This window comes from Strigops habroptila, chromosome 13, assembly GCF_004027225.2.
Source record: "Strigops habroptila isolate Jane chromosome 13, bStrHab1.2.pri, whole genome shotgun sequence".
Classification (NCBI taxonomy): Eukaryota; Metazoa; Chordata; class Aves; order Psittaciformes; family Psittacidae; genus Strigops; species Strigops habroptila.
Genome location: NC_044289.2, coordinates 2617922 through 2644194, shown reverse-complemented (window position 1 = coordinate 2644194; position 26273 = coordinate 2617922). Strand labels below are relative to the sequence as shown.

Here is a 26273-nt window from a genome sequence, read left to right as displayed (position 1 = left end):
TCATGAAAAAATCACTCTAGCTGAGTTTATTTTGTTGTTGTCCTCCCTCCTTTCCCCCGTGCCCCCAAGTTGTTATAATTTCTCAGGAAGATCTGAGTTTTGCTCATTAAAGAAGAAACAGAAGGGAAGGATCTGCACAGGAAAGAGCAGTAAGTTAGCTTTTGGGTCCACGCAGAAGCCCACACAAACACTTGAATGGAACAGCTGTGTAGGTGGGAAGGGTGTTAATGCTGGCGAGAGCTCTAGGATGCTTTGATACAAGTAAGTAGGGAAGGAGGAAGAGGGGAAGCTCACGCTGTAGCGTGTGGTTTTGCTGTCCTTTCCACAGCCCTAGAAGATTTACCAAATGAGCTCCTCTCTTCCTCTATGCACAGTTTTAATATGTTCGCTTGTATGGCAGGAAAATGGAAATGAATCCCTTGCTTTCACCGAGGCGTCTGTGCAGTGAGAATAGTTGCTCGTTTACAGCAGTGGGAAGGCCACTAAGCTGCGAACTTCTAACTACAGAATTCCGGACTGGTTTGAGTTGAAGAGACATTAAAGCTCGTCCAGTTCCAACCCCCTGCCACGGGCAGGGATGCCTTCCACTACAGCAGGTTGCTCTAAGCCTCATCCAACCTGGCCTTGAGCACTGCCAGGAATGGGATGTGTTTCTCCATTCCTGATTCTGTTGCTTTTAACTGAAATTTTCAGCTCCATAAACTAAAGTGGCAATTTTCAAGGTTGGGTTTTTTTTTTTTCCACCTAGGATGATCAGTTAAAAGGGGCAGTGGGGGGCAAAAGCATAATTGCTCCTAATTCTGCTACTATTTCTTGTTTTGAATTCTGTGGTGCTGCTAGTACTAGAAAAAACATGGAAGAGTCTGGAAGGTGAAGCCTAGAGCTGTCAGTGCTGGTGAGAGGTGAAAGGAGGGGAGAAGATACAGGTTGTGGTCAGTTTAGTGTTGTGGAGAGGGAAAGAACAGACATTACTGTTGTTTCAGTGGTGGATAATCTCTTCAGGCAGTATTAGTTCAACTCAGAGTTTTAGAAAGTCGCATTAAAATCATACTTCAGAAATTCCACTATCAGAGGCCAGTTCTGAAGCTAAGCCACATGTTCCTAATACACTAAGCAACTGCCAAAGGAGGTCTTCAAACTGTCTTGTCTCTCTATGTGTATGTGCTGCTCCTAATGTCCTTGGCTACTTTTCCTCACTTATTTGCCTTGTGTTAACTTTTCCTGGTATGTAGTGTTAGGGAGGTCTGCAAACAAGCCCAAATGAAGTCTGTCAGTATTTAAGTTTCTCATAGCTAAGTGAAAAGCATTGCTTTTACTGCAGCATTATCCTTAATGCCACATAATTCTATGAAAAGATCTAAAAAGTAACACTTTAAAGACTTTTTCACATAGTTTAAACTGATGATATTGACCAAAAGCATGGCCTTTTCCAGAACTACAGCTTTGCCCTCTGGGAGAGAAATCTGGTTATTCTTCTATTTAGGCTTTTTTTCTAAGATAGAATTTGAAGGGGAAATGACTAACCTGCTATTTGATAGATCTTATCCATGAATTTAATGTGGTTTCCTAAGGGGGCATTTGGATTCTCTGTAGACACATCTATCCCAGGATTCCACATTATGAAAGTGCTTCCAACATTGTTTGCCTTTCAGGGAATTTTAAACTTAAATTGTAAGTGAAAGCTTTATAGTCACAGGCATTAGAAGTTTGCTCACTTGTGAATGCAAACATGACAGCAGAGTGTGTGTGTGAAAACAGCCTTACATCAGAAAATAAACTGCCATGTTCTGCAGTTGTCCTCTGTGTACTAAGTGTGAGCAGAGTTGCAGGTTCTACCAAACTGAAGGCTTATTGTCTTCTTGCTGCTGATGCTTGTTTGAGGAGCATCAAACGAGTTTGTGGCATTACCTGTGAGGGAGCTTTCGAATTTGCAAAAACCCAGAAATAGACAAGGAATACCTACAAATGGAAATGTGTGATTTCCTTTCTAGGTCAAATAAGCCTGTCTGAAGTAAGAGTAAATAAATGATACAGGATCATAGTATTTGAAATCTTTGAACACAGTTTCATACCTCAGGGAGAAAAAAAAAAAAAACAGCAACTCTTTCCTCAAAAGCAGCATCTGCCTTGAAAATTCCAGTTTGTTGTTGTATGGTGAACATTTGAGACCTCATAGAGTAGAACATCCCTGGTGTACTCAGTTTCTCTTTAGACACGGAAGGATAAAGGTGGTAGTGGTATGAACTTGGTTAGTCAAGCTTTTGCTAAGGCTTTTGCATCTTTCAGGCAGAACCAAGTGTGTTACTTGACTGAGAATAATCCCATGATTATACCATGATAATACCATGATATACAATGATTATACCATGAGGTGCTGGAGCACCTCCCATATGAAGACAGGCTGAGGAAGTTGGGGCTGTTCAGCCTGGAGAAGAGAAGGCTGTGTGGGAAGCTCAGAGCAACTTCTAGTATCTGAAGGGGGCCTATAAGGATGCTGGGGAGGGATTCTTCGTTAGGGACTGTAGTGGTAGGACAAGGGGTAATGGCTTCAAACTGAAACAGGGGAAGTTTACATTAGATAGAAGGAAGAAGCTCTTTCCTGTGAGGGTGGTGAGGCACTGGAATGGGTTGCCCAAGGAAGTGGCGAATGCTCCATCCCTGGCGGTGTTCAAGGCCAGGCTGGACAGAACCTTGGGTGACATGGTTTAGTGTGTTGCGTCCCTGCCCATGGCAAGGGGGACGGAACTAGATGATCTTAAGGTCCTTTCCAACCTAACTATTCTATGGTTCTATACTTTTGAGAAGTAATTAAAATACCTAATGACCTGAATTAGGTAAAGTTTGTATAGTCCTCTGTGAAGAAGGGACATACACAAACCTTAAGAGTTGACTTTTTTCCCCCTAATCTGGAGTTATCAGTGTCTACACTCTGCCTCCCTCTGCCATGAAACAGTCAAGTCAAAAGTAATCCAAATAGTCACTTGAAGCCTTGTATTTAAAAACCTGACACCTTCAGGAATGAGACTGGCTTGCTGGTGGGCAGCCAAATTCAAATTGGGTGAATCAATAGCAACTGCTTTTTTACCTGTCTAGGAAGTAGCAGGTACAAACTTGGTGGATCAGTATTCTAAAATGGGAAATTAAGGTACCAGCCAGAGAACTTTGTTGTTAAAAGTACAGTATGCACTACCTCTTTAAATTTCACCAATCTAAATGTTACACATTGGGATTAAATATTGGGGTGTAACTGCAGAGATGAGATACTGTAGCATTTGCACATAATGCTTGACTGGTTACCAGGGATCTCTTACCCTACTACTGCCTGTAACACCAGGACAGGAATACAACCTAAAAAGGAATAAAAGATGCATTGAATGACTTGGGCATCATTTTTGGCCAGTGCAGCTTCTAAACCATAGAATCCCAGACTGGTTTGGGTTGGATGGAACCTTAAAGCTCATCCAGTTCCAACCCCCTGCCACGAGCAGGGACACCTTCCACTAGAGCAGGTTGCTCCAAGCCCCTGTGTCCAACCTGGCCTTGAACACTGCCAGGGATGGGGCAGCCACAGCTTCTCTGGGCACCCTGTGCCTGTGTCTCACCACCCTCACAGGGAAGAGCTTCTGCCTCAGAGCTCATCTCAATCTCCCCTCTGGCAGGTTAAAGCCATTCCCCTTGTCCTGTCCCTACAGGCTCTTGCAAAAAGTCCCTCTCCAGATTTCTTGTAGGCCACATTTAGTTCTAAACCCATGTTTTAGAAACCAAATTGTACCAAAAGTAAGACATTCTATAATTCTTCATCTTTCCCCTCCAAAGCACACCCTTTTCATGAGGGCTTCTTGCAGTGGCCCTCTGGTCAGACACAGGAAAGTAAAGGTTTAGTGGGTAAGTGTTACGCTAGCAACAAATCTTAGACTAGTATTTAGACTCCTAGCATTAATCCTAACCTCTCAGCCTCCCAGCACACTGCCAGAATCTCACTCACCGACAGAATCCACTACCGATTCTCACTGTGGACTTTATAGTGTACAGTGTAACACAAATTCCAAAGGAATGAAGGGGTTTAGCACAATAACGTGAATTTATTCAGGTTCTGGCCATCATTTAGGTCTCTGGGGTGCTACAAGAACATGGAAAGTTGAATATTTAGCTGGGTATAGTTTTCATTTCTGGGAAAAAGGATGAATAGCCATTTGGAGATAGTTTCGGAAAAGACCTGTGACTGATATCTTGGCCAGAAAGATCTAAGACTCTTGGAAAGCACTTTATACTTGTCCAAAAATGCTGGTGTTGAACAACAATTTTAATTACTTAAAGATTAAAATAGAAATATAATAATTTATAATCTGATGATTTCTCTTTACATGCCTGTGGTGTGGGTGGTTGCAAGCAAATCATGCTGCTTTAAAAGTCATACAGAAAAGGAACATAACTTAATTAAAAAGTTTATAAAGAATGGGTAGTTCAGTTACCTGTTCTGTGTATCTCCTGGCAGCCTTTTCAACATATCCCATGTTAGACAGTGGTTAGCATTATATAATAGCTTAAGTGTTCATGAAGGGGACAAAGCTCATTAAAAACAGGTGAAGGATTTTGGTCTGTTTTAGAAAAATCACATATTTAAGGATTGAATTTATGTGACCTTTGTAAGAGCCTAGAAATACACTAACCGAAAAATCATACAATATATTAAACAAACAAGCTAAATTCCCTGGTAGACACATTTATGTATGGAACCCCTTCTTTTTGAGAGAACCTTAAATGACTAATGATAGTTGAAAGTGATGTGAGAGTTTAGTTTTTCTGAGCAGTCTTGCAGGACATATTCAGTTTGCTCTCTGGAGTGACAGCTCTTCCACTCAAATATAAAGTCACTGTGGACCAGTGGAAGGAAACAATCATCATGCATGATCTATACTTCTCATTGAGACATTACTGTTCAAGACGTAACTATATAAGTCTTGCTTGCACTAGTATAAGACATTCATTTGAAGAAACCTGCAATGTTTTAGTCTTAACAAGGAAAAGGTTGAACTTTTGAGCAGAAGGCTTCATTTCTGTAACAGTTTCCCCTGTGATGACTGTTCTCACTCTTCTTTCTCGGGAATTTAAGCACTTGGGTGGTTCTGTTGTGAAGGGTTGTAGAGAAACAAAAAGAAGTATGATGATAATATGGTCCTCTGGCATTTAGCAAAATAACCTAAAAAGGACTTCTGTTATTTTTCTGTGCTTTATCAGTTCTGTTGCATATCTTATAGATCGCATAGTATCACATTATTGTCCTATAAAACAAGGTACATGCCTAATGTTTTCAACAAGTTTTCTGTGGCTTCTTCCTACCCACACACTCACCTGGTATCTTCAGGGAGTTGCCTATTGCCTGCCTCACATGAAAAACAGAGCAGTGACTGCTTTGGTGTACATGTTTTCTCACACAGTGAAGGAAAGCAAACAGCTACTACCAATCCAGGTGTAATGTAGATCAGCTTCCTGAAAGTTACAGTTAGCAGAAAGAGGATAGGATTTCTTTTACTAGTTATGTGTATGAATATACTTATTTTTATCTGTATATATAAGAGTAAACTTTCAAAGCCAGGGTAGGAACCAGCTTTCTACACATAATTTGCATGAGCAATATTATGAAATTCTCCCAAGCTTCAATGAGGAAAAAAATCTAAGCTCATAGTAACTTATAAAGGTAGTTATGAGTTACTAATTCTAGATTATTGATGCTACATGTCAAAACAGGAACTTCAAATTTGAGCAAGCCAAATGGAAGCTTGTTAAATGAAGGGGTTTAGAGCAAGTGTACTTGTTCTTCTGTTCCTCATCATCGCTTTCCTCTCTCAAATACTGTATCAATTTGACAGTACTGGAAATCAGATTCTATTTAATAACTGCCCAATTTAATCAGTACCAGCATGCTAGTCCACTGACTTTATCTAAGACATTAAATCACAGTCAACACTTTGAATATCATAACATATGCAACTGGATGGATGGAAAATTGGTCCAAGCAGGTACAAAATTTTTCATTTGCTACTGAACTTATAATATTGATTGCTAAAGCCAGACAGGTTTAACTGAAAGTCTAAGATTTTGGAAATGCACTCTAATACATCCAAAACGATACACTTTGTAAGGGAATCGGTACCTGGATATACTGTTCGACTGGATGTTACTGAAAAATTAGTTGTGGGTTTGAGCTGCAGTAGGGAGGGACTGCTTTGTAAAAGGTAGTGTAGTAGCTCTAACTCAGGTTTTGTAACATTATTATGGAAGAAGTGTGTTTAAATGGGTGAGTCTAGGACTACCCTAACAAGGAATTGGCTAAATACTGTCAATCACACACAGTTGGAGGAAGACACAATTATAAGATGGGAGGAATTAGGACTTTGAAATGTGATGAAATGTTTTAGAATGCGATGTAATTTAGCAGTACCAAGTGCAAGGTCATGCATCTCAGCACCAATTAGTTTTTTGCTTTAAGATTAGAAATCAGTTGGAAATTGCAAGAAGCTGTTGGAGCATTAGTAGAAGGAGATGGAGCTGAGTCTCTGAGATTTGCTCCTGAAAAGAGAATGTGTTTCTGTGAGGTGGGTTGGTGAAATAAGAATGTTATTATATAGATCAAAAATCATTTCATCTGGAGTATTTTGTACAGCACAGGAACTCCTTCAGAAGAAAGATTAATTCAGCACATCACAGAAGTCAAACTTCTGCTACAGTGAAGCTGTGGTTTGCACAAACTGCTTCAGAGTTGGAAGTATTTTCCTAAACAGAAAGAGAGTTTCACTTCCAGCCATCTGTCTTCTAGCCATCCTAGGAAAGCTGTGATACGATGATCCCTGGTGACACTGGGACGAAAACACCAATGCCATGTCATTGGTCATAGCTTTTTCAAGCATGCCCAGCTATTTTCTTCCTCCTTCAATGTAGGTTAAAAGAAAAAGATAATTTAGCTGATTATCTGCTAATAAATGCTGTAATTTTTACTTCAGGCATACAGCTCATGCTGTCATCATGAGTACAGTGTTCCCTGTGGCTGCTGTCAACTCAAAGGAAAGAGAAGGTCACTTTTTAATAGCTCATATTTTCATTGTTTTCAGAGCGGTGTGTAATTAAATTCCTTGTTTGTGATAATACTCAGTGCATTAAAGAAGTGTCGTGGCAATTAGCTCTGCATACATGAGAAATCTCACCATGAAGATTGCACTGAGCTTAGGTGGTGATGTGAGGAGTGGGATCACTGAAGTATGACTGGTTTTAAAGTTCGTAGCATAACTAAGTCAGGTCAAATGTGTTCAGTAAGTCAGTGCTGACAACTGTCCTGCAGCTGAATGCAGCTGATTTATGGCTGTATCATCTCTCTTTCTCTGAGGAAAGACTGGAAGGGAAAGAGGAAAATTTCATTAAAACAAACCCTGACCTATGGAGCTCTGGCACAAGCTTTATACTTGAAACCAAATCCACTCACTTTGATTCTTTTTAGACTTTATGCTAATAAAATGATAACTGCTGTTTAAATATTGCTTTTTTTAAAGTCTGTATTAATTGTAGTCTCTGTTCTGGGAAATTCTAATAGTTTTTGCCACAGATGAGTATTTTTAGATCTACTTAAATAACACCTTTATTTCCAGCTGGGACCTCATCATCGAGTTTCTATTCATTATCTAATCTTAAAATAGTCTTAAACTGCTAAAAATGCTGCAGTACAGTCAAGGACCACAATTTTGTCCTCCCTGTGAGGCAGCGCCTTAGAAATCAAAAATACACACTGCTGATGGATAGCCTAGTGAGAAGTCTGTCTTGTCCCAAGGTGCAGGATGTGATTTACAGCAGTTGAGCCTCCTGAGTACAGCCTGACAGGCACTCTTACTTTCATGGGAAAATATACTGCAAGCCCTTTCTCAGACCTGGAGTATCAGCACAGGGCTAATGCAGTCTCTGCAAACACAGTGCTACTGTCCCATGGTTGTATGGCCTTGCATAAGGACAAGAACCCTCCTGTCCTCCTTGTTCCTAGCTATCCCCACAAAGGTAAGAGCCAGAAGCTGTCAGAGCATGGCTAAATGTAGAAGTCATCACAGGAGTTTATGGATTCCAGAATCCCAGGCTGGTTTGTGTTGGAAGGGACCTTAAAGCTCATCCAGTTCCAACTCCCTGCCACGGGCAGAGACACCTTCCACTAGAGCAGGTTGCTCCAAGTCCCTGTGTCCAACCTGGCCTTGAACACTGCCAGGGATGGGGCAGCCACAGCTTCTCTGGGCAACAGAAGTGCACGTACCAGTGTTTGGGCAGATCTATCAAAAAAGAGCAATCTGTATTAGAGAGGCTTGTTTGAGGCTGGGAAGGTGATTCAGGAACTATTCAGTGTGTGCCTGTCCTGCTCTTGTGTCTTTTTCAAGTAATATATAGCAGATGCCTGACATGCTTCAGCCATTCCTCTATTTTTAAGCTGGCTGTGTGCAATGCTCTGTTGTCTTTCCCTTTGCCAGTCCCAGATATGTGCTAGTCAGGTGATTGAGAAAGGACTGGGGTAAGAAAAGATGGTCTCATGCTGTAATTGTTCCAATAGGCTATGAAGTGTGTAGATAACAAATGGTGATGCCTGATCAGCTTATTACGTTATTGGTTTTACCTATATGCAGTGTGCTAAGGCTTGCACCTGAGAGGTTTGATTGCCTCAGGTTAAAAGAAGGATCATAGGGCAAACACCAAAGAACAGTGCTTTTGCTCCATCTTTCACGTTTTTGGCTGTAGTGCCTCGTGTAGTTAACTGAGGTATCAATATAATTGCAGTATGGTTCTAATTGGGTAAGTATATTCAATACTAATTCAATTGATCAGAAACTGAACTAATTTCTGAATTACTTAATATCACCTTTTGAGGAATCATATATTTAATGAACTGTATTCTTGCAGGTGATCTTAAAATGACAATGACCTGTATAAAACTGAACAATGAATTAATTAGAAACTTTACACTCAGTTGAGCTGCATAGCTGGAATCTTTAGGAGGACACATTCTTCTGCATCTGAGTGCCTGTGCTTTCACCTGGGGGCTGTGGGAATGCACTACCTTTTAATGAAGTTTCCTATGGTGTTAAATACTGTATGCAGCTATATTCACAAATACCCTTCTAGCTTCCAAAATTCAAGTGGAAAGGTGTTTTATAGGGCCTGATGAGGATATGGATAAAGCTGTATCATGCAGAAGATATCTGTCGAGTTTATGGAGACAGTGTGATTTGACGTCTAGCCTAAAGAGAAATCTTCTAAGCAAAGACAATTATCTTCTTACATTGCTAGTAAGACCTTATTTCCAGAAGTGAATGGCCAGTTTTGTGCATTTGAATTACTCTGATGAGCCTAGACAATGTAGAAACAGCAACAGAAAGTTTGTCTGCAGTACTTCCAAAGTGTCTTGTTTTACACTTGTGTAGGTGTTAACAAAATCCTCCTAGGTTACTAAAAGGAAATATTGATGTACTGTCTGTTAAACTATTTTAAAGCATGTTTCAAATGTAGATGTTCAGAATCTGTCCTTCACTGCGTTATTTCTGTCTGCTTGGAAGCAACATGAGCCTGGGGACAAAAAGCTGAGTATCTAGTTCACGTCTTAATGAACCAAGGGTTAAATGATGACAGAAACCATGGTTTATATGACAGAAAACGGTTTCTTATTAGAATCTGGTCATTTGGTATCCTGAACAGTGATTACATTTAGATTCCTTCACCTTGTGCCTTTCAAGCCTCAGAAATGCTTTAAGCTTTTAATTCTTCCTGACAGGGTTCAGGTTTGATGTTATTTTAAAGGAATAAGAACTGGGGAATTCAGAAAATCTTTCTTCAAAAACATTTCCTCTTGGAAATGTATTCTATGTTTCAGCCTCAAACTGGAGATGGTAGATCCCAGAAACAGAAAAAACACCTTGGATGATGGAATAGGGAATCTTTTGCTGTATTTTACCAAGTAAATTTTCTATAACAAGGATAGTACGACCTGAAATTGTTTTGAAATATAAGTCCATAGTGACCAAAAAACATTGAAAATTAGTGCATTTTACAGTTTGGAATTCTTCTAATGTTAAGAAACTCAGCAGGTATTGAACTGCCCTGTTATTAGCAAGTCATTTCCCCACACCAGAGGATGGAGGGAAGCTGCCTTGTAGTGACTTCAGCGGGACTGTCCTAGCAATGTGGCTGGTGGTCATATTTAGAGATTGCCTGTGATTGTCACTGGCTGCAGATGGCTAAGGGTGGGTCAGAACACCACCCTCAGTGGGCAGATGTGTGTGATGCCTCCTTTTTAACAGAATACAAGCTGTCTTTAGAGAACTGCATTTCTGCTAATGTTGCCCTAAATTTCCTCTCCTTTTTCCTGTTGTCTCTCTTTAATACAGAGTTTAGAACACCACAGCTGCAGCTCTGCTAAATGCATGTTCTAGGTCAGCTACTGTAAGTGGAAGATTCATAGCTGTAATTAGAGAGGCACTTTTGCACATCTGTTTTACATAGCGTAGTAGGAAATTTGGTTAAACAGAAAAGGAGCTCTATATATTTTCAAGAGTTCACATGTGCTATTAGGCAGGGATCTATTTATTCCTGGCACATATTTACTCTGTGTTTTGCTCTTTGGGTAGAGAATTTACACAGAGGAGTCCAGAGGCTAAAAGCAAGCAAACCTTCCCGTCATTCCCATGTTTACAATGTGCTGCAGAGGACAGCAGGGTTCCAGTGCTCAGTGCTTGCGCCACTTTACTGTGATTCTGAAAAGCATCCAGGAACATCAAGGGAGAAAATGTGTATGAGAAATGCAGAGATAAAATAAACTTATATATATATATACACACACACACATAAAAAAAAGAATCAGGTAACAGATTGTTAAAATTGGAACCTCTAGCTGATTGTTAGTGCCTCAACTGTCAATCAAATGACCAAACTTTGCAAGGTCTTTTGCATAGTCTAGTATTTACCCTCCTGTTCCCTGATGACCCCAGGGCATGTGAAAGCAGAGCAGCTGGCTAACCACTGTCATTTCTGAGCTTGACTTGGTCCTGACACATTGAATGAACATCATGGTTTAACTGAAACCAATTTAAAATATGTATTTTCAAATATCCTTGCCATTGCACTTTATATGTAATTTGAAGCAGTAACTGTTAGCAACAAGAGGGTATCTTGTAAGAGAGAACTTCAGTCTGAGAAATGCACAAACTTGTAGCTATAAGAATTGTTAGACCTCAATAAAAGTTATTTATAGAGCCACCCTCTGGGAGTAGCTTCCAGTAAGCCCGTTATTAAATTTAACAAGATACACCAATTGCAACACCTATTGCAAGTTACTACCATTTTATCAGTCAATAGATTTTATTTGTTGATGATCAGTACCAGATGATATTAATCTTTTTAGATAGATTTCTGTCATTTAACCAGCATATGGTTGAGCTAGTATATATTAAGTACGCTAGTTCAAATATCAAGGAGCAGTCTTTGGAGACTGGCACAATGCTGGAGCTTTAAATGCATGTGATGTTCTTTAGAAGCAATTTAAATAAAATATCAGTATTGTTCACCAAGAATCAACTGACCATATTAGACTTTTCTACAAGAAAACATTTAAACTCTTGCTATTTCTTTTTGGAACCACTTGGAAAACAGATGGGATGTGCGTGATAGCCATGTACCTTCTTGTCCTTATGCATACTGTGGGTAGTTTTCTGTGAGTGCACAAGCAAGATGCAGTCACTAGACCATGCTAGGTGTTAGGAGGGGGTTAGCTTTGCTAATGTGGTGGTGAAGCTTCAGGAAGTGCCAAGTGCGAACAGTTTCACAGAGGTCTTTGCAGACTGAATGGTGAGAATTTCTAAAAAGAACAAGGGACTTTCTGAAGTTCAGCATTGGTTTAATTGACTTCCTTTGGCTTCATTTGGGAAGACTGTTGAGCTAATGGAAGCATTATGAAAACGCCAGCCCAATAAGCACTGAATTTCTTCTCTAAAATATGTCTGTTCAACTTACATTTGATTGTGACCAAATCATGTTTAATTTTATGCTGTGTTTACTGGCAATAAACTAGACTTCCTACCCCTACTTAAGTTTGTCTTCATGTCTTCTGACTGCAAATGCCAAGAAAATATCTCAGCTAAAAGGAGATCCTTCTCCAAACTAGGAGCCCCAGCAGTGCTACAGGAACAGCAGCACAGGGAAAAGAGAAAGATCAGAAGACTTGTAGATTGTATTGGAATTCCTGAAATTGTATCTTCTGAGACAGAATTTTATTCACCATCAAAGATGAGTCAGTCAATGACTGCTTCTTGCTTACAGTTCAAACACATGAATCTGAAGTTTGCACAAAAGCTTATTGAGGAAGATAGGTTTACTAATGGAATATAAAATAAGTGAGAAACAGCTATCTTCAGTTTTTTGCTGCTTTGGTGGATGGTAAAAGTAAAAGAAATAAATCATTTAAACAATTGCAGCTTGAATAGGTATTCCATGTGATATTACCAAATGCTGAAATGACGTCAGTCAGTAGAGAGTTCTGACTGATCAAGACTCCACGGCAATAGTTCATGTAGCATTTGGTGAAACTGCAGAAACAATGAATGCCCACAAATGGTTTTTACTGACAAATACAGTACATCTTCAACAACCATGGCTAATAATTTAAGAGGGATTTTTTTGAATACAGAATGGCATTATTTTAGAAAAAAAAAATGGCCTTGTAACTTAAGAAACAAATGGAAGCAAAGTAAGGCTTTATATTTAGACTACAAGAATAAAAGCAAGTAAGTGGTATAAATTTGCATTTTTAAAAAGGAACCTTAATTTCATCATTCTATGAATAAAGCAGGAGCCTGCTTCAAGGGTGGAAAACCACTAAACTACTGAATTAAAAAGGTTATTAGCTAGAATAATAAGAAAAGGTAGTGCAGAACATCTGTTTAAGAATCTTCTATGGTTTTAAAGAACTGTGTTAATTTTACAAGTTTTGTTACACAGGGATAGACAAGTCTGAAATCTCTTCATATAAATGTTGGTGTGTTTCAGCAGACAGAAACTAAACAACTTGCAAAGTTAGGATTCTTTGAAAGGTGCAGTGTATTAAGGGGCTTTGTTCCATAGCTTAAAAAATCCAATGAGATTATAGATATGTTAATAATGACACTTTTAAATAAAGCAATAAAATGTTAATATTGAGCTATTGAAATAGTGACAGCTAAGCTGTCAGCAGGAAAAAGATATTCCTGGTATTAAATAAAGGACAGACATTCTGGCAAGTGAAGTTAGATGAGTCATCCTAGAATTTGGACACATATATTTAAACAAATGACATTTAGTGTTAGTTTTACTCCTAGGATACTTCAAAGCACTTTCACTCATCCTTGGTGGATTATAAAGTACAGAATTAGTAATGAATGTATGAGCTGGTGCAGGGCTCAAATCATGAGATGTAGGTAAGCTTCTGCAAAGAGAAACCTCTAACAATGAATTTAAGAATGAAAACTTAGTTTAACCTGACAAGTTCAGGAAATACAGATTAAACACTTTTTCCATACATATAAGGATCCTAGGCACAATGCTTGTTTTGCAGCAGAGTGATTTCATGGGATTAGAAGATAACTCATAAACTTTGTGAGACTCTATTGCACATTTGGGACCAATAATTTCTGTGGAGAAGTATTGGAAGAAAAACTTACTACCCCGAGGACATTTTGTCTTTAGGTGTTTCACCAGACAACATTAGTCCTATTTGTTCTCTTCCTTTCACAACATTAAGATATGTTGTTGGTGACAGTCATGAAGACTACACAGGATCCCTTATGCAATGTCAGCAATATTTTGATGATAGTGAGGTTTCTGTGAAATGAACGTGCAACCATTGTATTCATGCATGTGTGTTGTGTGTGTGCATGGAAACTGTGCTCATAAACTGCTTCAAAGTATGTGTGGAAATAGACATGTAATGTTGTAATGTAGTGATAGGACAAGGAGGAATTATTTTAACCTGCCAGAGGGGAGACTGAGATGAACTCTTAGGCAGAAGCTCTTCCCTGTGAGGGTGCTGAGGCGCTGGCACAGACTTTTCCCAGAGAAGCTGTGGCTGCCCCATCCCTGGCAGTGTTCAAGGCCAGGTTGGACACAGGGGCTTGGAGCAACCTGCTCTAGTGGAAGGTGTCCCTGCCCATGGCAGGGGGTTGGAACTGGATGAACTTTAAGCTCCCTTCCAAACCAGTCGGGGAGACTAGGAACCTGCAAAGATAGCAATTTGATATGGCATACAAATTTGGAAAAGACTTTTAAAAGATGTATACCAGTATGATAGTCATCTCTAATAGGTTGATTGCACTTCAAATCAGCGATACAAAAAAATGCCAATCTTGAGCCTACTTTGGGACCATTACCATTTCCAGTTGAAATGAAGAGCTTTTCTAAGCTGCACTCCAGTTTTCTTTTTTATTTCCAAGGATTAACTTGATTTAGGAAAAAAAAACCCAAAGCTACATACATACATTTTAATCCTGAAGCGATTTTCATCAGTGCAGTTAAAAACAAACACACACTTTCTGCACCCCTCTACCCCGAATCTGAGAGATCTGATTGCCAGAACAGAAACCATGAGAAAGGAATGAAATTCAGTCAATTCTAACACGAACGATTCATACCTAAACCAGGCAATCAGTTACCAGTATCTCAGAGGACTTGGACCTTCCGGAGCGTAGACAAAACTTTCTCTGCTTACATGTAAATCTAATAATAATGCGTTAAGAGTAAGACGAAAAGAAAAAGAGATAGAACAGTCCTGTGGCAGATGACTCATGACTCATCAATGAGGACTGATACTTGCAGCAGAAATCATATCACATACAGGAAAGTGTTTGAGGCACTAGAGAAATCACTGATGTTTACTTCTAAACCCCAGAACATCTGGGTACCCGGAGAGAAGCACTTTTGTGAGCACCAGAAGTGGAGAAGCCTGGTTTTCAGTGCATTTGTGTTTCATGGTTGAGTGACTTATCTGAATTTATGCTAGGCCTAAGCTCAGCTCTTAAACAACTGACATCAGAAGATGTTATGAATGCTTTACGTTGGAGTTTATACCTTATTACACACTGGGGAATCTGTTTCTCAGTTTCTCTTGGTGTAGATCCTTGAAGCGAGGCACAGAAATTGATCAAAGCTTTCTCTGGAGTTTGAGGAGTCATAGGACCTTTCGCTCCCTTGCAGAGTTTGTGTTTAAATACACAGTGAACATACGGTGCCCTTTGACTCAGTAAAGATAACTCCTTTTTCTGTGCAGAAACCTTTTCCCTGAAAATCAGGGAATGCAGAATAAACAGTTCAGTAAAATAATGAAGTACTGATTGAAATTGGCCAGTTAGAAGAGTGGGTTGATAATATGATGGCAGCAGGGTGATTTTCTGACAAATGAGACACCCAGTTACTGTTGGCTCTTCTCAAGCTTCCTGCCCTGTGCTGTGCAGATACCTGAGGCTACACAGAATGCATAGCTTTTAGGGTGTCATAGTTGAAACTAACAATACCTCAAGTGACAAGTTCAATCCCTCCATGTTTGTCCTTCTCTTTGGCATGATGTCTCCTGAGAGATGAGGCTGTGGACAGTGCTCATTAGCAATAGGTCTGGCCTGGAGAATCTGGATCTGCTTTCTTGTTCAGCTTAGCATTTTGGGTTGCTTTTACGCATATTTCTGACATCTTCTGTCTTAATCTTTCTGTAAGGAGTGGAAAGCATATAAAGCACTAACTACTTTTCCTGGGGGAGGGAACCCCAATATCGCTTGATTTATCTCATCTTAACACAAACTTTACGTGCACATTTTTATTCTCCCTCCATAAGAATATGAAGTAAGACTTCTCAAGAATATACTATGTGAAGTCTCACAGTCTGATAAAGTTATAAATGTGGGTTTAGATAATAAATCCCATAACAGAATTTATCCTAATGAGCCAAATGTATCTCTTACAGCCCTTGTAAGCAAGAATGTCTTTGGAAGAGATAAGAATGAATGATCAGAAACAGTAGCATGTTAATTTCTGGAGTTTTATAGTTCCTAAATACTACCTCATCATCACAGTGTTTGTTTTTTTCTCTACTTGCCTCGTATTTCTTGAGGCTAAGGTCTAAATTGATGAACTATATCTCAGCTCTCATGAGAGTCTCAAAAGGGATGTTCCACAGCAAAGTACTGCATGCATTTCAAACTTCTGTGCTATCCCCACCTCTCCCCCCTTTTTTTCAATAAATAAGGGAGAAAGGTAACTACTAATGTTCCAGAAAAAAAGGCCTGAAATGGGATAAATGAGACTGATATGCTGTGCTGTCTCTACTCCCTTCTCACCTTGGGAATGCTGTAAATACTCCATCAAATTATGTCTGAATCTCTGCTGGTTTCTGTGTGTATTTAGAAGCACAGGATAACCAATGAGGTTTCTCACACAGTATGTTTCTTTATCTCTTTTTGGAAGCATCGGTTTTTCTAGATCTGTTGTGTCCATGAGAGTTTGACATTGGATGACTTTATAAAACATTTTACTAATTGGATTTGTTAACATAAATAAATCAAACACTAATTGGACTGTGCCCTGCCATTATTTTTGCTTACTGAATTAGATATTATGGCGTGAAGTTCTTTTTATCATATTTGTGCACTTATTTAAACACCCCCCTGGCGTACACTTCTGCAAATTCAATTATATATTCAAAGGAGGCATTCAATTTATGCAAGGCTGGTTTACATTTAATCCGGGGGCAAGTCTCAGTGACTGATGATAGGTCTGCTCAAGATTAATTAGCATCACTCAGATGAGCAGTAGCATTGTTACAAGCCTGCAGTGTAAAACAAGGGATATTTTATCCTTCCTATGTGAGCTGTTATTTGCTTCAACATGACCCTTTTCAGGAAGGGAAGAGCTTCTTGTTTGCGTTTCATTTTGTGAAAAGGGATCAACACCACATGCATTATCTAACAATATCAGTCATCTCCATTCCCTTTTCTTTTACCCCACTTAGCAGCTGCATTTGTCACTGCTTAATTTTCAGCCAAACATGGGAAACACTCCAAGATCCCCATTTGCTTCCTAAAATTCCTCATTCTTGTTAATATATGAAGATATAGAACCGCATTTTGACAAATGTGTAGGTGTTTTCATGTTCCTCAAACACCTTTGTGATATTGTGGCTAAAATGATAACGTGCAAACCTGGTACCTAAATTCATTGAGTGGTATCTTTGTCTTTCAAGTTGTGAGGATTGTTTTTTCTATGTTAATGAATAGCTCTGTTCTACTGCCAAGCAGTTGTGTTTCAGCAATGGATGATTTTGTGTTAGGAAGGATCTGACCTTCCCCCTTTTCCCCTTTATGTTCTGGTATATTTAGCTATCCACCTAGGTAGTGTGCCTTTGGAAATGCTGAATGTTAAGCTTATGAAAGTAGCACACCTGGTGAATTTCACCTGTCAATTCATTTTACAGTTATTACCCCTACTGGAGTAGACACTTTAAACTGAAAATCACTAGCGGGGAGTACCTGCATTTTTAAGGATCTTGCAGCTAGGCACCTGTGTAGCAAAGTGAATTGCTCGATCCCATGAGTTGAGCATGGGGAGCACCCATGCAAGCACAACTGGACATCAAATGCACCCTTACTCTGCGTTTCCCCACTAGCTTGCTTGGGACTGTATTGTTTTAAGCACACACTTAAACATAAAAGCACTTTCATCTCCTGGGTCAACAACATTCCACAGAAAAGGTATTAAATCATTCTCTTTCTCAAACTCTTCCTCCTCATCCCACTTTACCGTCCTTCAGCAAGGACTAGAGCTCGTAGGCTGGCTCCGTTCAGCAGGGGAGCCCTTGCTGAGGTGAGCTCCTGGGGTGCTGCTGGCACGTTGGACTCAGCGAGGCTGCGGACCGTGAGGGCGGATGGAGACCACTCGGCTTCTCCGGGGCGAGGGAAAGATGTTGCTGAGGTGGAGCCGAGTGCGGCGGCATGGTACAGACGGTGTGATAATGGCGGTAGTGGCGCTGGGAATATCCCTCATCCCGCCCGACTCCTCTTCCAGGAGAGGGGAGGGTACACACGACCCAGGGCTGGCTTTGCGTTAAGAAGCCGATGTGCTTCCAAGAGCTGTGCTCCACGTCTGGGTGCTGGGAGCGCGGCCTCTGTGCGGAGAGACCAGGCTGCACAGCGCAGGACCGGGGCTGGCCGCTCCCTCAAACGAGCGGAGGGAGGTGGCTGAGCCGCGGGAGCCGCTGGGAACCGTGCTTAAAAAAGGGCAAAAGCCGGGAAAAGGGAGAGGAATTGTATGGGAAGCGGTCCTGCACGCCGCGAGGTCAGTGAGGGAGGAGGAGCGCGGTGTGGGTCTTGAATTCCCGAGGTGGGGTGGAAGTTTCACAGCTGCTTTTGAGCGTGGCTGCCTGTAACGGGAGCTGTGGTGCCATGTGCCGTGCTCTGCCGAAAGGGTAGGACTAAGACCACCTAAGGTGTACTAGTTTGGCAGATAGGCACAATTAAACCCCAAAATCTGGGATATTCAGGATGTTCTGATTCTTCCCTTCCACTTTCTGAGGTTTCTTTCCTGTTCTGTAATATTATGTACACTGTAGTAATGCGACCAGAGGAGTTGCTGAAGTTTATCTCCCAAGCATGGCTCTGGGTCCTAGCTAAGTCTTCACTTTTAATTCTGCTCTCTTTTGAGACGTTATAACGAAAGAGCAGATGAAGGCTTCCCTCCTCGTGGTACCCGAGATTCATGCAGCCAGCCTGCTTGTCTGAGCCTTAAAATTGACTCTGTTTTTTTCCTCCTTGTGAGAAACTATGGACTAGGATATTGTTTATTAAGATTTATGTTAAGCTCAATGTAAAGGTTAGGCAACAAAGATGTGAAATCGCTTATGCAGACAGAAACTCGGACACTGCTTGAGTAAGATAAGATAACCACAATCGCGAGATAACCGCCAGACTTCCAGGAACCGACAGAAACAGGACAAACAACCCCAGATAAGGACATGTGAATGAGGGGTCAACTATGGGATAAAGGAGGAAGACTTCTTACTTCGGCCTCAACGACCACCAGGAGGTAGAAAACGACCCCCTAACAACAACTGAAGCATGCGCAGAGTACCTCCACTACTTCATGAACACGGAAGTAAAGATGTATAAAAAGGGACTGTTTGAACTGCTCAGCACGGCAGTGGCGGAGCGCAGACTCCCCTGTCGTCCAGCGCTGTTTTTGCTCATATTCTACTTGCTATAATTAATAAAATTTTAATTGGATTATGATCCGTTGTGGTCACCATTTATGACACTCCTTGTCCTCATTTCCTGCAAATTCACCTCCAAGTTCCAATTCTGTTGCTTCTAGTAAATTAATCCTTCTGGTTTATTGCACAGTCACTCTGCATTTGGAGGTTTCTCCACTTAACTTTTATGTCTTTAAAACGTAGATGTCTTGCTGCTATTTTCCAGGCTCTCCGTGGTTTATCCTTGCTTTTCTTATCCAATTGTACTACAAGGTTAGCTTTGACTTTCAGACAGGGCACTTTAGAAGCTTCCCCAGGTGTTGCCTCTTATCAGCGGAAACTCCCAATCTTCCCTAAGTTCTCACTGTATCCTCTTTTCAGCCCTTCTCCTGACTTTGCCTACTTCAGGATGTGTAAGATTACTTATTTAGCTGATTAGAGCAAGATATTGACAATTACATTCCCTGCTAGATGAGGACTGTTACCCCATATTTCACTACTATTGCTTGTTTTGCTTCTGGGACTTTGGAGCAGCGCCTGTGCAATTTTCTCTGTGTACATGAGGCCTCATACAATTGTCTGGCTCGATCAGAGACTTTGTTTACAATCCCTTCAAAGTAATAGCTCAGAGACAGCACAGTTATTGTGCGCTGCAGTATGCTGAGCAGAGGTTGTGTGGGAATGGTCTGTGTCTGAAGTTGTGCTATTAAAGAGAATCTGTCAAAATTAGAATGCTCTGCTTGGAGACTGAGAGCAGGCGGTTTGATATTGTCTCTCATACCCTCTCGCTGTGAAAAAGGTGACTTTCAGTTGCATTGCATACTCCCACACAATCCAGAACACCTTGATTTTTCCCTTAGACATTTTAATGAGCACGTTTAATATTCTAAACTTGAACTTTTTCACCTAAATTAGATTTATCAAATTAAGGAAACAGTTTAAGTGTAATCCTGCTCATTTTGACAGCTGGCAAAGCTTCACAAGTACTGTAAATTTAAAGCAGGAGTTATTAAAATAGTGTAAAATAATGACACAAAGGAAATATTTCCAGAGACTCTAACAAGCAAGTTTGAGAGGGTCATACAATGTGCTGTAGTCATATTTACTTATAATGGAAGTATATGGTATATCAAATATTTTTTAGGAGAAACTTGTATTTAAACTCTTCTTCGGCAACAGGCGCTCAACCCAACAAATCCTTCGAGTATATATTTAAATAGAAATAATATGTGAAGCTTTGTAGAACAACTTAGAAAACCAGTTGTGGTTGGAGTGAGCATAAAGTCCTTTAACAGAATAAGGATTTAATAAATATTAATGATATGGTATATATTTTTGTCATTTATGAGGAGTTCTACAGGAACAAAGACAAGTTTGGGCTTTCCTGGGACTAGACAATAGAAAATACAGGTGAAAACCAAAGAAGGCTTCTATGTCCCCAGTGTTGGATAATCCTTATTGCAAAGGAACCATGGATCACTCACGTTCCAGCTGTTCATTCTGTGCATATAGGCAGTGCAGCCTTTGGGAAGGAGTAAAGAGTCAGGAGCATCTCTGCATGTAACTCTGATTAGTGTCAAGAGCAATTGGCAGTTTGGCTGGCAGAGGAAGTTAGTGTTGCCTTGAGCACTGGCTCAGTCCTTGCAGCTTGGAAGTGTTAGATGTGTCCAGTTGACTTTGGAGGAATAGTATCTGCAAAGAAAATTTATCCTTGCTTCCGTAAGAGAGAAAACCAGAGCTGTACAGAGACACTGTTGACATGATTAATGTCTAAACTCAAGGACCTGGGCTGCCTGATCTAATGGATCTAGTACTGAAATATGTTTGGCAGACTTAGTTGGTTGGATGCGAAGAGGAATGTGCCTGAGGTACTTGTAAGGGACACCAGCAGAGGAATATCCATCCTAGCAGGTAATAAAGTAGCTTGATTTGTCTGTGTGACACAAGTTTCAAAGATCTGTGTTGGAATACAAAATTTCATTGCACTGTTCATGGGTTTCTCTTGATCCACAAGTGTTGAGGTAGCTGCTGGGTTATTTATGACAGTTAACTACTTCTAAGTATTTCAGTACTGCAGTAGGGAAGATCACTTAGTCAACAGTTTGGAAGGTGTGAATGCTAGTTGCCATCCACTTGTTACTTTCTTGTCAAGAAGCTAGAGGGTTGCATTCAAAAGTATTGACTGGAAAGACCTTGAGGAATGGTCATGTGCCACACAGAGCTTCATGTTGTTATGCAGAAGAGATGGTTAAAAGGCGAGTTGCACTTTCCATAGGTGTAACCCAACCTTGTGTAATTCAAGGCTTAAAAGCGAAGTGAGGATTCCCTGTAGGAACAGCGATGCTGTACTTGTTTACCATCTGTGTTCCTTCTTCAGCCTCCCACCTCTCACCCCCCTGTTCTATTTTTTGGGGGTATTTTTGCTTTTAATACCTGACTTGGAGGTTTATGTAATTAACTATCAGTTACAGGGACCCAAATGCAAATTTTCTTGCATGTGCGCATCATGTGCTTGAAAATGTAAAGACAATAAGTTGAAATAAAGGGAACTGATCTAGGAAACAGTAGCACAGAGGGAAGAAAACAAAGGCTTCCAATGGATACCAAGTGTGGAAAGTGCAGAAATGTTTTCTGGATACCTCCCCTGCTGCCTGAAACCTAATATGCAGGAAATTAATTTCATTTTTCCTTTTTTTCCCTTACATAAACTTGGGTACAAAATATTTAAGTAAATATGACCTACCATAAAGAGAGATAAATAAATAATACAGGAATGTGTTTGTTTTTCTTGGTTTTAGGTGGTTGTTCATTTGATGAGCACTACAGTAATTGTGGTTATAGTGTGGCCTTGGGAACCAATGGATTTACCTGGGAGCAGATCAATACCTGGGAAAAGCCAACAATGGATCCTGCTGTCCCAACTGGTAAGTAAGAAGCCCCAGCAACAGCGGGGACATACTGTTCTCTGAGAGAATCAGCTGTTAGCCCTAAATGGGTGCGTACTGGGTCTGGGTACCACAACAGTACCCAGTATGACTTTTGTGTTCAAAATAACCTGACAACAGAGTTCATAAATGTGAGTGTCTTTTCCCAACATTTGCCATTTGATATGTTTGCCGAATCATTTTACATTGCTTATTTGTATTTTATTCCTGTGTTTAACAGAGAGGCAATGTTTCAGGTGTAACATTCTAAGGCTTGGCCAGTTTTTTGCATGTTTCAGGATCACAGAGCTGGCTTTTCTGGGGAGAGGCTTGTTTGAGAGGTCAGAAGTGTTGTAATGTCTGGGAATATCAGACCTTTCAGTTACCATTTAGCTCTTACCTGACAGCTTTAAATTCTAATTCTGAGAAAGAAAAGAAATTCCTAAAGAATTAACTGTAGTAGCTAGTGCTTGATTTGGTTGGGATTTCAGACTGTGAAATTTTCATATGCAAAACACGCCCCCCCCCCCCATTTCCAATAGAGAGTTACCAGAATATCTAATTTACTAATATATATTGAGAGCATCCAATAATCTCAGTCTTCCACATGATAGGAATATTCTCTGAAGAGCAGCACAACAGTGGTGATTTCCAGTAGTTTTGTTTCCCACTGGAGCCACCATCATGATGTGTGTGGGAGTCAGTTCTCTAGCCTTAAAAATGCTGTGGAATGCTTTGTTCCCATTGAAAAAGAACTTAAGAAAGCACGCAAAGTTTGTCTGTGTTTCTTGCCACCTACAGTAGCAACACAAGACCCACTAATGGAAATAATGATAGAGAGACCTGACCAGCCAGTTAAGAGTTTGATTTCAGTCTTAAGAAGGAAGTATTTGTTGAGGTTAGTGCGTTACACTCTGAGAAGCACAAGCTACATGGCAGAACCGGAACGTCATGTTGTTAAAGAGGTATTCTTATGGCTGTAATTATTGAGGTAAGAGACCTGTAATTGCTAGCTGCCTGCTAAGGCTACCACGTAGAGCTGATACAATAGCTCCCTGATTGACAGCCCAGTCTTCATCCCTGTATGCTTTTTGTCAGTAGAAAACAAGCACACAAGATACCAGCCTAGCTGCAGTTTCTCCATCACTAAAGGCTGGTTAAGTTGTGGGGCGGTTTTATTAGTGGAGCTTGTTCAGAACAGGATCTTTCAGAGCATGTAACACCTAATTCCACTTGATTTGGTTGTGGCATCCCCAAAGTTAATTGTGAATGTTGCAGTTTTCTGGTATTTCATCATTCTGGATGTTGTTGTTTTCTAATTGTGGCAATTTAATCTCTATGGTAGCTCAGCTTCTACCTTGTTGTGTCCTATTCCCTGATAGGGAATGATCTGATCTGATGACTGATCCTGGAGTCAGCTGAAGGCATGGGAACATACACAGTTCTGATCCAATTTGGAAAGCAATGAATTAATAAGAAGGCTTGTATGGCTTGGTCTGGATGAGTTCAATACTTTGTCAGCTCTGAATGGGAAAGGATCTATCTTTCAGGACTCCATATGGAAATGTATTGTCATCTGAAGTACACTGGAACCATGAAGAAATAAGTAGCCAAACAACAGTCTGGAATGGCAGGGTAAAAACCCCAAACAAACCAAATCCCAAAGCACTAATGTAATTTTTAATAAGGCTTTCAGAATTATTTCTTCCAAAACTAAATAAAGGTGTTTTCCCCCTTAATACGTCATTCCATCGTATCTAGTAGCACTAATAAATGATATAAAGATCTTAGAGCAGCTGCAAATCTAATAAAGGTTAGACATCAAATAAGAAACACCGAAAGCTTTGTTGTAGAAAGATGCAAAGGTAAAGCAGCCGTCAACTTGAATATGCTGATAGAGAAATATTATCTAAAGAGATTTGAAGGAGGATAAGGAGAAATGACTCGGATCCTCATATTACTAATTGATGCCTTCTCTTATGACTATTCACACAGCACAAAATGTGAAATTAGTAGGTAGAAAAAACTCGACCGCAGCAAACGTGTACAGAAGGCTCTGATAACAAAAACACGTTTTCAAGGGCTGTCCAAATCATGCTAACCTTGAAGTAAATTATAGTGGTCAATTAGAGTCCCTGAAGCTAGCAGAGACGTTCAGAGCTATTATTGAGAGTCTGGGTTGCTGCATAGAATGGTAATGCATGTTGCTTGTATTTGTTATGTATTGAAAAGTCTGTTTTATAAGAATAAAAGATGTTTACTTAAAATTCATGTAGTGGCAGAGCCAGGCGAATCAGCTGATGAACAGCACCCTCCTCTCCCACACGCAGAGGCATCCTTAAAACCAGAGTACTGGAACATTTATGGTGGTTGACTTTCCATTCTATTTAATTTCTCCACAGTAGCTGAAAGCAGTGGGGTGTAAATCCATTGAGCTACAGGGTGTAAAAGGTGGCAACAGAGGTGTTCATGGAATAGAGGGTGGATTTGGATTAGACATTAGGCAGAAGTTCTTCCCTGTGAGGGTGCTGAGGCGCTGGCACAGGGTGCCCAGAGAAGCTGTGGCTGCCCCATCCCTGGCAGTGTTCAAGGCCAGGGTGGACACAGGGGCTTGGAGCAACCTGCTCTAGTGGAAGGTGTCCCTGCCCGTGGCAGGGGCTTGGAACTGGATGAACTTTAAGGTCCCTTCCAACCCAAACCAGTCTGGGATTCTATGAATAAGTATCTTCTGGTGGCCAGCTGTAGCCAGGAAAGCTCCTTGGCATGAAGAGTGGAGACAGGACTGCCAGAACACATGGGCTCTGAGAATGCTAGAAGTAATACAGATTTTCTTCATCAGGATGGCATTTTAAATATTACCTGATTTTTTTGTAGCTATTAATAGATTAAAATACTACATTGTGGAAGTGGTAAAAACAAAAAGGGAGCAGGTGCGGGTTTGGTTCAATGGTACTAAGAGGTCTGCAGCGCAGCCTGCTGGGAGCCGGTGGCAGGAAGCATGGCTTGGCCCCTGCCTGGGCAGCCCGCCTGCCTTAACAGCAGAGCTCTTTTCTTCTCTTAAATGTGTTGGCTTTCAGAAGGTCCCTTTGAATTTAAGCAAGCCACGGAATTCTGGCCTCCTGAATACTAATGATAATATCTAGCACTTTTTACAGTACTTTTCATCCTTAGATTGTAGAGCGCTCTTCAAAGCAGGTCAGTACCATGTTGTGAGAGCCTGAGTCTGTAGTGCTGTGTAATCCTCTGCTGACACACTGCTGCAGAGCCTCTGCCCGGCGACAACTTTCTAGCCTTTATTTTTTAAATTAAAATGTCAAAAAAGGAGGGGAAAAAGGGCAGTTAAACTGCTCCATTAGCAATGTAGACGTTTGTAGGCAATTGGTTTTACTCTATTGCTAGCAAACAAACTGCTTTCCATTAATTCTATGATTAATTCTGTAGGGCTGGAAGCAGTGTTAACTGGGGGATTAAGGACCAGATGTTTGTTGTTCTGAATAAATGTTTCAAAACCTGAAATTAATTGATGATATTAATGAAAGAAATGAATTGTGGGTATTGAGTCCTCAGACTTCGGTGGGACTCTCATTCCACCTCCTTGCAGGAGCTATTACAACAAAACATTCTTTAACAGATGGGTGTTTACTTAAGCCTGAATACCCTCAGCGATGAGTATTTGACAGCCTTTGGGCTGCTTGTTCAACTCCTTGAATTATAAAGTTTCTCAGTCCTTAATTTTCCTTTTTATGGCTTCATCTCAGTAGTTTTTTTGTTCAGTCTTTGGCTAGGGAGAATAATCACTTGTTGGTCTCTTTTATAACCTCTTTTATATAGCTGCATGCAGTTAAGTGTTTGCTTTGCAGGACTGAACGTGACCTAGTCCTTTTAACCTTTCCTAATTCAATGTCTCATTTCATTCTTTACGCTATGCCTTCAGTCATTGCTTTCTGATCTTTTTCAGGTATTTGCCTAAGTTTGTGTTACCAAGGAGGGATTCAGTGCTCTGCATGACAGTGCTGGAGGGGCACAAGACTTTAATCCTATTATAAAAGTTCAAAGTACAGCCAGTAGATTTCCCC

The 26273-nt window shown here is 40.5% G+C and overlaps 1 protein-coding gene across 3 annotated transcripts in view; it reads left to right on the top strand.

Annotated features, from left to right (window-relative positions):
- PTPRT (protein tyrosine phosphatase receptor type T) overlaps positions 1-26273 on the top strand; it is a 447177-nt gene that overhangs the window by 105383 nt on the left and 315521 nt on the right. For 2 of the 3 annotated variants that reach the window (XM_030502880.1, XM_030502878.1), the window contains exon 2: positions 22072-22197. In XM_030502880.1, coding sequence (XP_030358740.1) covers positions 22072-22197 — 126 coding nt within the window. Of the gene's footprint in view, positions 1-22071; positions 22198-23736; positions 23833-26273 lie in introns of those variants that run through there. The other variant, XM_030502879.1, reaches the window with a different exon arrangement.